A 12,851-nucleotide genomic window follows, 5' to 3' on the forward strand; every position below is an offset into this window, starting at 1 on the left:
TGAATTTCCCTATGATATTTACTGTGTGCGTTTGTTAAATGAGGTAAGTTCAAATGAAATGATTTCTTGGTACGCATTTTGTTGGAATTTCTTAGCACATGCCGTCATATATAAGTTATCCCCCCCTAAAATGACGTCATAAAGCAAAATAGGAATGATTGATAAAATCAATTAGGCTGATACAGGTTTGAAATCTTAAAATATAAATTTAGAAACATAACTACAGTATTTCCAATAACATTCCTCATCCCCCCCCCCCCCTCCCCTAAAAATAAAATTTTAGTCTTTAGTGTATAAAATCATATGGCTCAAATAAGCCCATCTCGACGGACCCCATTAAAAAAAAATCATTAAAAGTTGTATCAAATAGAAGTTTAATAATTTGCAGAGGTGACTTCTTTGCTTGAAGTTAGTCCAAAACAAGCTTATTTTCGAATCTTAGTAAGTTATGTAGAAAAAATATTTATTTTCTTTTTTTTTCAGAAATGAACTTCAGCTAGGAAAAATGTGTTTTGTCGTACCTATTAGTCCTGGGCCCCGTTGCATAAAACTTTTGCCAGATTTTTTAATAGCAAAAATCAGGGAATTATTTTGGACTCAATTAGAAACTCTGTATTTTATTTCGCCAGAGTTTTTCTGTGGCCAAAAAAAAGTCTGGCAAAAAGTTTTATGCAATGGGGCCCTGATGAATGAGTAAAAAATACAGAAATAATTTCACATATATGATAAATAATGGTGTTTAATTTCTTTTTAAAAATTTTCCCTATTTTAAATGAGACGGGGTTGCTCCACTAACCTGAGTGTCCACTACATCTTATCCATGTTGAATATTAAAGTAGGACACGCGTGCTACCTTTATATGACCCGCCATGCCCGTATAGCGTATAGCGAATAGAGAATACCGTATACTTCTATGTGAACCCAGCCTTATGGTCAGAATGAGTACCAGATGAAAGAGGAGATTCTAAGCTTTACGTTGGTAGGTCATTTGTCTATTTTATTTATGATTAAGTTATTATAGATCATCACTGAATCTCGGTTTCGTTTTTTCTGGGACGCACTGTAGAATGCTGAAAATCCAATTTTTCCGTCATTTGTTTCGATGAGAATACATGATAGGTTTGGGACCACATAGAAGCAGAGCTTGTGAGAGGGGCCCCATATACAGAACATTACAGCAAGAATGAGATCAAAAATATATACAATAATAACATATACAAAAACCCACACACACATCCACACACATATACACTCGCACCCATATGGTTTGTCGAGATTCAATTAAAAACACTTTGTAATCTTTCTAATAAATATTTTCGACATATTTGTTTTTATTATGGGCAGTGTTGGACTGGATCTAAAGCTTTGTATCTGATAACCATTTGAGTTGTCAGCTACATTTCAATACGACCATTGGTCAAGGCTCCCCGAGTAAAATATTTGCTTTATTTAATAAGTGGTCAGAGAAGTAAATATAATAGGCTTTCCTTAATACTTACACATAAACTCTTGTTTCTCTTTATAATAATAAATGGGGTATGTATGGCGGTACATACACCGCACACACGCATGTGTATACTGTATGGGCGTATTGGAGTGTGTGTGTGTAAAGGGGTTGTATGTGTGTGGAGGGTGTGTGTGTATTCCTTCCCTAGATCATATAGGAGTACTGTGGTGCACTGGTGTCGTCAGGATCCAATACATTGGTACCTTTATGTTCGTATATCTGAGAGGAGTAGTGAACATCGCCATCAGATGTTGACGATGGATCCGATATCATGACATCCTGAATATCATGATAAAAACCTGTGTCTTTTTCAGGCGAATTTGATGATTGCACCAAATCTACATGTTGTGTCCTCTGATCCTTGTTAGAGTCTTTCATCATCCTTCAAGGTAGAATAAAAAAGTTAATACAAAATGAAAATGGAATATAGACGATTACCTATTGAGTGTGACAGAAAAATAAATGGATCATAGTGAGGAACCATGTACTGACCTTTTTTCACTCATCATAAGAGAAGTAAATTCTCTGATACATAGAGCTCTATGTATTCTAAAGAGTGGGGTTTTTAGATATTTTGACGTTTACCTGACTATATATCGATAACATCTCGGTTGCGATGACCGTTAATATCTTGACCAGAAATTCCAGAATATTTTCTTGTGCTACGTTTCGACATAAAACCGAACATTCCTAGTAAGGTCAGTTGTTTGGACTTAAATTAGATATATGATTTACCTAGTTTGCCATACAGTAATATACCCTGCTTTCCAAATTTCTATTCGCGTTGTGTGAACATATGCTCCCTTTTTATTTATTTAAAATCTAAAGCTTTAAATAAGTAGTGTGACTCACTTTCGGATTCGAATGATGTATATTACCGAGACCATGAGGAGTACACTCAAAAGTATGATGACAACACCTTCACCAACTACAGCACCAAAATCTGTAGAGAATAAATTGGATATGCGCTATTCAAAAATGGTAATACCCAGTTACCCATAGATTTATGTATGATTTACATGAACAAGTGCATTTTATTGTATTGTTTGTAGTTATCATTGCAATTACTGAATCAATATAATCTTATTGCGACCTTTTTTAATGTTACTTTTCCTTCTTACTTTTTAATAGTATTTATTTAACCCGTTCGCGACGGCATAGTAGAATAGGTTCTACCACCCCAAACGAGATTAATCAGCCGGCCATGTCAAGTTCGAACAGCTCCATTGTTCCGTGCGTGCGAGCTGGATCGTTGATTACAAAAGCGTGTGTGCGATCCACGATGAGTGAATTGATCGATCGATAGTTTTCGCGCATGCGTAGTTCATTTCCTGTTTTGGCTGCACGGAGTCCAGAGCTCACCTGTCGCTCCAGTGCTATAATTATGTCCGTACAGAGTGACTTCTTTGAGAATGTATTGTTGGTGATGTGGGTTTTGAAGTTCTTCTTGGACTTCTTCTTTTTCGATATTACTATTATCATAATATTCTCATAATGTTACTATTATCATAATATTCTCCCTTCCTTTCTTCTTCCTTTTCTTCTTTTTCGATCTTCTTATTATTATCAAAATTATTATTCTCATTTCTTTTCTTCTCATATTCTTCTTTTCCGATATTCTTCTTATCTTATCATCCTCATTTCCTTTCTTCTTTTGTTCGATCTCTGTCTCATCTTTTTGTTCTTATACTTCCTATTTATAGACCCCCCCCCCCTCTCCCTTGATATAGTCTTGCTTTGTTTCGTCTTGCAAATGGAATCCTCCTTGTTTTTTTCTTCCTTTTTTATAATGCTCCCTTTTCATTTTCTCCTCCTTCTTCTTCACTGATAATTGTGTAATCCTACACCTCCTCCATCTCCTAAGTTTTCTCTTTCTATTTCCCTTCTATTTATTCTTGTTATGAATTTGCTTGTGCTTCTTTTTTTCGCCTTTTTTCTTCGTCGTCTTATCTTCTCTTTATACCTATTCTCATTCTTTTACTCCCGTCGTCCTATTTTGCTTACTTTTGTTCTCTCTGTTTTTCTCTTCATGCAAAATGAAAAAAATGAAGAATATGATATTTCCTTTTAAAAGTATGCCCCCAAAACATGAATCTTCAAAATATCGTTATATGCATACAAGTAATAATTTCTGAACAAGAAATCATAATCTTCTCGATTAAAATTTGCAAGGTGGTATACGACAATTATTATGAAGATTATTTATCATTTATCATCCAATTACTTAAGTTAGCCCACCCCATCCCCCATGATCACCATTATCTTCTCCCTTCATCTTTTTTTCTGTTTCGTCTGCTTTTTTATTTTATTTTATCTTTTTCTTTGTCTTATCATTATTATATTCATAATCTTAACCATTGTTGTTATTATTATCAATATTATTATTATTTTTTTTATTATCCGATTGTTATATTTTCTTTTATTATTTGTTATTATCATTGTTAGTGTTGATAGTAATGTTTATAATTGTTATCATTGATATTATGTAAACATTTGAATATTTTACATGTAAAGAATAAAAAAAAATAGTTTAATTCGATTGAAAAATATTATTGTTATTGTCATGAATGCCATCCCCTCTACTCTCTCTAATCCCCTTACCTCTAGTCAACCTCTACTTATATTCTCTCTCCTCTATTTTCCCTTTACTTTTTTCCCTTCTATTCAATCAGTAGCTTACGCAGGGGGGGGGAGAGGGTTCAATTTCATACGAGGCGCTTTTAATCGAAAAAAATGTACTACAACACTGCGCAGACAAGTGGGTTATGCTCTCTCTCTCTTCTTCATCTCCCGTTCCGTGCCCCCGGCCCTCTCTCTATTTTTTCCCTTCTGAGTATATTCTCGTCATCACAGAAATATGTCCAAACCCGGCCCTCCAAGCCCAACCCATACTAAAAAATAGAACCTACATTAGGATAGGTGCCCGGCATATTCGACCCATAATCAATTTCAAATGATTTCTAGATTTTATACGTCGTCGAGAAATGTTAAACAAAAACCTCCAAATTATTTCCTTAATTCAAAATCCAACGGAGACGTTGCCATGTATTTGTGTAAAAAAATGAATATTATGTATCAAATGATTCTAGTAATTAAAATTGTATTAAAAACAAGACATTCTGCCTTTCATTATCCAAGAATATACAATAAGTCCCTGCAAACCGTTTTATTTATTGTGAACTTACTCAATTCTCAGTTTATTTCACTAGTTTAGAACGTGTGTGGTTATTTTTCTTGACATTTATGTGCAAAGGATTTAATGGTCAACAAATGATTAGTAATTCATGGAAAATGCAAGAAAAAATAACTTAAGTATATGTTGGACAATTCAAAATGGAAAAACATGAGTGTGACCAGAAAGACATTTTCGGTTTTGCTGGTAATCTAGTTGTCAGAGATCGGCGGTGAACCAAGGAATATTTGGTGGAGGGGACTACAAATGCGCTACTTTTTCTTTACTTTTTTCTGACAAGCAAAATAACTGAATGGACGTATATGGAATCACAATATGCTTTATGCCGTTTTTCTCGCACCCTTCTAACAAGCAATTAACAAAAATTAAACGAGCCGCATGATGATAATGATTAATAATTCATATAATATCCACTAAACATTGTGATCAAGGCGCTCTACTTATTCATTACCCGGCTTACATCATTTGTTCCGTGAAAAGCATTATAGGCCTGTTTGCAGACATAAACATAAATATTTTATTTTAATATATTCTGCTTTTCATTCCCTCTATCTTCTCGAATAATATATCCATGGAATGCATATTTACTCCAAGCTCTGGATTCCTATCGCATCACATTTTTTTTATATGCAGGTCAAACCAAACCACGATAACATACTCAGTCAGAATAAAATCAATTGGGGAAACCTTAGATTTTTTTTCGAAAATTCATATGAGATTACTGATATGGATAAAACATGCTTCATATACTTTGCACATCGTAAATAACACATATTAGTCTTCATTAGCATGATTATGCCTATGTCACGGCGTTTATCACTCTTTGGTGTTAAACCAAACTGACAAAGTGTGAATTCATCCGTACATCCTTCCCTTTCAAGTCACTCTTTTACATTGTTAGTAAGTGGCAACTTTATTGACCTTCGCTGGATGCCCTTTTGTGATTTTCAAAGGAAAGGGGGCCATGCCTCCATCAATTACCACATCCGTATCGTTAGAACAAAATAGAGTGTACGTACGATCCGAGGTATTCTCAATAGCCAGCTGTATACACTTTTTGTTTAGGATTATAGAAATCGATATCAACTTAAAGTCGTGTACTCTCTTCTAGTTTGATCTAGCTTGATCAGTTCATGAAGTTGAATATTATGACAGCCATTTTCAAGAGGCAAAATAATGCACCTAAATGAAAGAAGAAAACAAAAATCGATGTGTTATAAACTGAAACCATGATTTTTCTTCTTCCTATATTTTATCAACGGCGCCATTTTTTTAAAAAGAAGTGCACACCTAGTTAGCAGTAATGCATATAGCATTTTCATTTATTTGAAAGCAGGATAAAAGAGCATTGTAGATTAAATGCCTTGCTCACGGGCATAGGTGCCGCGGCCGGGATCGAACCCCGGACTTTTTGAAACCTCACAAGCAATCTTATAAAGTATCGATCGTTTTCGATCTATCGTTGATCATATCAGCGCACGCACGCAGCTCTGCGTGCGTTTTTGGTTGCATTTCGCTGCTCCCATTGTTTTCCCTCACTTTTATTGATTACGGTATATACGTGGTTCTGCGAAACTGAAAATCGTTGAAATCAAGCTTCCATCGCGGCAATGCCCACTGTACGCCAATATTGGACTCTCTTCGAAGCATAACTCGTTTTATAATGCTTTATAAACTATAGAAACAAAAGGTAAAAACGTATGACTTTCTGGAATGTGTAGTTTAATTAATGGACATTGTAATTATAACACAGAAAAGGCAGAAACATAGTATGAAATTGTATTTTTAAAGCCTGCAAATGGATGCGAGTAATAGCCTTTGGGGAACCGACTATATACGGCTCCCGTACATGAATAAGTTTTAGGGAACCGTATATATCCGGCTCCCGTTGGCAACGGGTTAAGATTATTTTATTTTTTAAGATGATACATAGAAATAAGACCAGAAATACTCGGATTTGGCCGATTCCACACTAGAACTTCAAAAATATCATAAATTTCAACATGCTTTCAATAAGTTATAAGTAGTGTAATATTTTACTATGATACCTAAATTTTATGAAAATCATGAGTTTCAACCAAAAAGGATGTCAGACATTTTTTTTTTTTGGGGGGTAAAATTGAATTTTTAATTTTCAATAATTTTGCTAAATAAATAGTCAAGTACAAACGTTGCCTGAAACGATTATTGGCAAAGCACGAGAAGATTGAAAATATTGCGGGTCAATGGAAAATGTATTATTGATGGTTCCAAATAATATCTACATTTTCATGATTCATAATGGGGGCAGCTCTGATTTTTCCGAACCTATTTTTGGAAATGTCCCGTACGACACATGAAAATGCAAAAGTTTTTCCTATAATTTTATTTTTGATGATGCAATTCTTTGACCCATGGGTGATCGATTTATCCCATAAGGGTCTTATTACTGCCCTTCATTTTTCAATAACTGTCCTAGTAAAAGTTGTCCCGTACGACACACAATATATACTGCATTTAATTGCAGGATTTGGATTCAGAAACTATAAATAGAAGGCCTATTTTGATTTAAGTAATTGATTTGACATAAATGAACTGAAAAGGTACTTTGTTTTATCTCCATAGAACATGAAATAGGTGATTCTAACCATTTTAATTGACTTCATGTAGGCGTATTCTTTTTAAATCCCTTCAGCTAAACTGGTAATTTTCACTAGTCAGAGCAGGTTAATTTCTTTGTCATTGAGCATGAAAAGAAAACCTTTATAATTGATTCACCCTAGCCTGGAAGATGACTTCCTCTTGCATACTAATGTGAAATTATTATAAGATGTAAAAAAATGTTAACCTAACAATCATCTATTTGGACTTCCCTTGGTGATCACTATTTTTTTTACATACAGTATTGAAACTCCTTGCTTTTTTCAAGTTGTTAAAAAAAATCTGGAAAATGAGACAAACCATATGGTTTCATAAAATGCAGAAAGGTTTGAAAAAGTAGAATCCCATTTCTTTCGAAAAAAAAATATTTTGTGGAATTTCAAGTGACAGTTGTGAAATATATCATGTATATATACATTTTATATGAAAATCATAACATTTTAGCCCCATAATTTACACAAACAGTTTCATTAATTCATTTATTCATTGTTTTAATAATGTATTCCAAATCATTAACTAATTCACAAATATATAACTTCATACAGCTCGTGAAAATGCTGTGAACCATTGTACATTTCCCATCATGAAAAAATAATAATATATTTCTCCCGATTGTATCTGCTGAGGTTAATTAATTATGTTGTCCTATATGACTACTAATTAAAAGGCTTTTTATTAAAATGAAGAATTTAGGGGCAATGCTTCCTGATTGATAAAAAGTTCATTGTTTTATTCAGGCTGTCCAGTACAACACGCAAGTGTCTGTTCAACACACAAGTGTCCCGTACGACACACAACTGCCCGTACGTCACACATGTGTCCCGTACAACACACAAACGTCCCGTACGACACATTATTTTGTTTATGATATATTGACAAAAATATTCAGCCGAAAGCGGTTTCTAACATAATGAATGTCTTTAGTTTGATAAGATTATCATTATCATCAGCCATATAAAGTGATCGAAGAAGTCAAAGAGACATAAAGTAAGAAAGTTTGGCTTAAATTTAGAGATGTCCCGTACGTCACATTTTGAGTCTCCCGTACGCCACAATGTTCTCGAAAATTGTAATTTGTTTTATTTATTCATGAATGTTTATTTTGCTTTCTTTCATAGATGTGTTTGCTCTTGGGTAATTGAATATAAATTTGAGTTCAGTTTCTATGAAAATTATCTGTCCAACTCACACACTTTAGAGTACAAACTAGAGGTTTCTAAAAAAGCCACTTTTTCTGCGCCCATACGACACATTACTATATTAAATCTGTATTATACAGGATGTGAATTCAAGTCATGTTAATTTTTGGTTTTCCTAACACTCTGGAAGTACTTGCTGATCACCTTTACTTTCTGGAATATTTTTTGTTTTTCTTGTAAAAAAAAGCTGTCAAATGTTCTGTAAATGTCCCGTACGACACGTATGGAATCATCCATTTAGTTTGTTGTCTCAATCAACCAACGAAAACTTTTTTAATATCATTTGGGATTTGTTGTAGAATTATTCAAATCAGAAAATAATGACATCCAGTATCCCATCTAAGAAATGTTATCTAATTGCCTATAATTACAAGAACTGTGACTATTTGGCTGGAGAGTGGAGGAGAAGGTTGTGGCAATGGGTGTTGACGCAAGATTATCCCTTGTACTACGATGTAGCTCTGTGCTTGTAATGTGACCACTTGTCATCTCAGAACGTGGCTGAGTTGTCATCTGTTTCTTTTGAGTGCTTGTATCTTGCATCTCACTAGTCGACCAAGTTTGCGAAATGGTAGGTGGAGTGTCACTGGTCAGCTCATAACTTGGTTGAGTGGTCATCGGTTTATTTTGTGTGCTTATATCTTGTATCTCCTCAGTCGAAAAGGTTGACCGAATGGTAGATGTACTTTTACTGGTCTCGGTGTGAGCTATTGATTAAGCATAGGGGAAGGTGGGGTAAGTTGTGACACTTTTTGCATTTTGCATGTTAGAAATGATATGACTTGTAATATTGCAGAAATACCTTGCCTTTAAACTTGATTCTTGTGAAATCTTTTTCACCTACATATTACTTTCTACCCTCACACTGAAAGTCATTATGACCTTTGGAAACAATGATGTCAAATGGCTCAAGTTACCCCATCTGTGGGGTAAATTGTGCCACCTTCTGTGGTAAGTTGAGCAACAAAAACTATGTACAAAATGTATTCGGGAGAACCAGGATGTCAATTTTTCACTTAAAGTCTTTTCACTAACTAATTCTCTATAAATACTAACATCTTCTAAAAATAAAAGAACTGTTATGTGAATTTGCTCCTTTCTGCCTGCATATCAATGGCTCTTTATGTTTTTTATTATTACATATTACCTTAAGAATAACCATTGCTCATATTGCCCCATGTTGATTGACTTAAATTAACCCCGTCCGAACTTATTGTGATATTTTCACATCCACACATTTCTTATGCATCCATCATGTTATAGACTATAGCAAGAATGAGAATCCATACCTGGACTAACAATATTGTTCTTATTTCTATGATATATTTGAAGACGTCTGTGGGTAAAAAGCACTTATCTATTGCACACCCTTTTTTCCTTTTTTGGCTGAAATTTGTATTTTTCCCTTTATTAAAGTACTTTTTGTTTCAAAGTTGAAAACAATATGGTGGGGTTAATGGTTATGCAATGTGTCATCAATAGATGACACCACCACAATGTCTGACTCATTCGTTATTAGCCTGGGGTGGTGGCTCAACTTGCCCCTATGCTCAACTTACCCCTCCTTCCCCTACCATTCATACCATGGCATTTGTAGTAAATTGCGAATTTTTCGCAATAATAATGACGCGATCAAGAGTCAAATAAATGATGAATTGATAGTGGTAATAATAATGTAAATGATGATGATATTAATAATAGTAATAATAATGATTTTATTTGATTTGATTTATTGTTTTCTTCTTTGCATTTTTCATAACATAATATGTTAACATTTTTGGCATTAATCATAATAAAGAATACTAAAAAAATAATTCCAGACAAAAATGATTAACTATATGATATTCACAATTTGCAGAAGGATTGTCATCATAAGCAGAATGCTTGAAAAAATGACAATCCCTTACTAATAGTAATTGAATTAATTAATACATTTATAAAGCAGAATGTGCATAAATTTTCAAATACGAAACATCAATTCATGCAATATTTTAGTATGAAGATGATAAAGCTGAGGGTGACGGTGATATGATGATGATGTTGATGATGATGAAGGCCATGGAGATGATGGCGGTCATGATGGAGATATTGGTAATGACTAAATCGAAGAAGGAATAAATTAACGATAAAAATGATACAAGAACACAGAAATTTTAATTCAAATATTCTGATAATAACATAGATTTAACGTTTGTCTTAAATGAATGAAGAGACGAAGATTGTTTTACAGACTCTGGTAGAGAGTTCCACAAATCTGGACCATGGTGTCTTATGGATCTCTGCGCAATAAGCAATTTGGGGTTGATTAAATGGAAATTTGAAGAGTTACGGAATGAATGAATAGATGTTTTCAGAGTATAAAAATTGTGGAATGAAGGTGGGAGCATGTTATTTACGTACTTAAAAATAAGTAGTAAACTTTGAAGTGAATTTATGTCAAATACTTTCTTTAGTTTATGGAATAATGGATTTGTGTATGATGAATATTGGGAATCAGTACAGATTTTAATTGCTTTTTTCTGTCATAAGTATATTGTATTTTAATTTTAATTTTTGCATATGTTGCACAAACTATGTTGCAATACGATGTATAAGTTAATATTAATGAATTGTATAGTATGACAAGAGTTGTATGTGGCATTATGTTTTTCATTTTGTAAAGTATACCAACTTTTCTAGAAATACTAGTAGTTATACAACGTACATGTTCATTCCAATTTAAATTTTCATCTATTGTGACACCTAAAAACTGTGTTCCTCTTTTCCTTTTGAGAGGAATATTGTCTATGTTTATATTATAAGGAAATTCGTTACCATGTAAGTGTGTATGCTTGAAATATATAAAGTTTGTTTTATCTATATTGAGTGAAAGCTTATAACACATAAACCACAAAGATAGTTTTGGTAATTCACGATTAAGTATATCTTCTCAGTTTCTAGCTAATATGTGTACAAAAAATGTTGGTGTCATCTGCAAATAATACGTATGGTAATGAATGTGTTACAGAAGTCAAATCATTGATATATATTAAGAAAGCAAGGGGCCTAGGATTGATCCCTGTGGAACACCGCATTGTATTAACTGAAAATCAGAACGAATATTATTGTGAATTACATATTGTTTTCTATTGGACAAATAACTCTTAAACCATGATAGTGTATTTCCGCGAATTCAAGTTTTTCAAATTTTTTAAAGTAATATCTGGTGGTCAAGAGTGTCAAAGGCTTTGCTTAAGTCCATGAATACCCCTATTATATGTTCTTTTTTGCCATTGCATTTGTAATTTTATCGCATATTTGTATTCACGCCTGATCAGTCGAATGTCCTTTCCTGAATCCATATTGGTTTGAATTTAGAAAATGAAAAGTATCTAGAAACTTATAAATTCTATTGTAAATAATCTTCTCTAATATTTTGGAAATGCTGGGAAGAATAGAAATAGGCCTGTAATTTGTTATTTCATGCGGATTGTCTTTTTAAAAACAGGATTTACCTTTGCAATTTTTAGGAAATCAGGACATATTCCGGTGCTGCACCGACAGATTAAAAATATGACACAAAGAAGATGCAATATAGTGTATGATCTGCTTAAGAAGGGAAGTACTAATTCTATCAATCCCCGGTGATTTGCTTGATTTTATAATAATAATGGTAACAACGAAGATAATAATGATAATAATAACAATGATAATAATGTTAACAAAAGAACTGAGAATAAGAAGACGAAAGAATAGCGTCAAGGTGTCAGGTTTTTTTTTTTTTATAGAAAATACCCTTCACCATCATCACCATTATCGTTTTTTATCTTCACCTCCATCGGGATCTATACAAATCTCGTTTTTCATAAACAGTTATTAATGAACATTTATTAATGGATTTCCACTCTATTATATCGCAATTGCTTTGAGGACTGTCAAACTACCAAGCGCATTTGATTATGGCATGTTTTTCTTTTACAATGAAAAGGGGTTTTATGAACCATAATTTATCTGTATCTATTACTTAGGTTTACCATGTTTACATTTTCGGTTGAATTTTTGAAAGTTTTATGACGAGAAGATAATCTTTATTAATACTAGAGACCTCCCTCTCCCCCTTCGGGATATGAGGGTATAACAGAATAACATATCGACAATGATTTTGTACACATATAATATATGAAATAAATTATATAATTAATGCTATCGTATATATATTCACAAACCCTTTCCGTTCCGGTTGTTTATCTAATCTACTACTGCAGGTAAAAATACGCTTATCTCTCCTACTTTCAAGGTATTTCATTCTTTATATAATCAATTATTGAAATTT

At 33.3% G+C, this 12,851-nt stretch overlaps 1 protein-coding gene across 1 annotated transcript; it reads right to left on the minus strand.

The window, feature by feature from the left end:
* Positions 1 to 1,026: 1,026 nt before the first annotated feature.
* On the minus strand, positions 1,027 to 9,240 carry LOC121431034. Its single transcript, XM_041628497.1, has 3 exons — positions 8,911 to 9,240; positions 2,360 to 2,450; positions 1,027 to 1,889 (listed from the first exon to the last, which is right to left on the minus strand). The coding sequence occupies exons 1-3, from the start codon at positions 9,155 to 9,157 to the stop codon at positions 1,652 to 1,654; spliced, it is 576 nt and encodes a 191-aa protein (XP_041484431.1). The 5' UTR covers positions 9,158 to 9,240; the 3' UTR covers positions 1,027 to 1,651.
* Between the last annotated feature and the right edge of the window lie 3,611 nt (positions 9,241 to 12,851).

Source organism: Lytechinus variegatus, chromosome 17 (assembly GCF_018143015.1).
Source record: "Lytechinus variegatus isolate NC3 chromosome 17, Lvar_3.0, whole genome shotgun sequence".
In the NCBI taxonomy this organism is placed as follows: Eukaryota; Metazoa; Echinodermata; class Echinoidea; order Temnopleuroida; family Toxopneustidae; genus Lytechinus; species Lytechinus variegatus.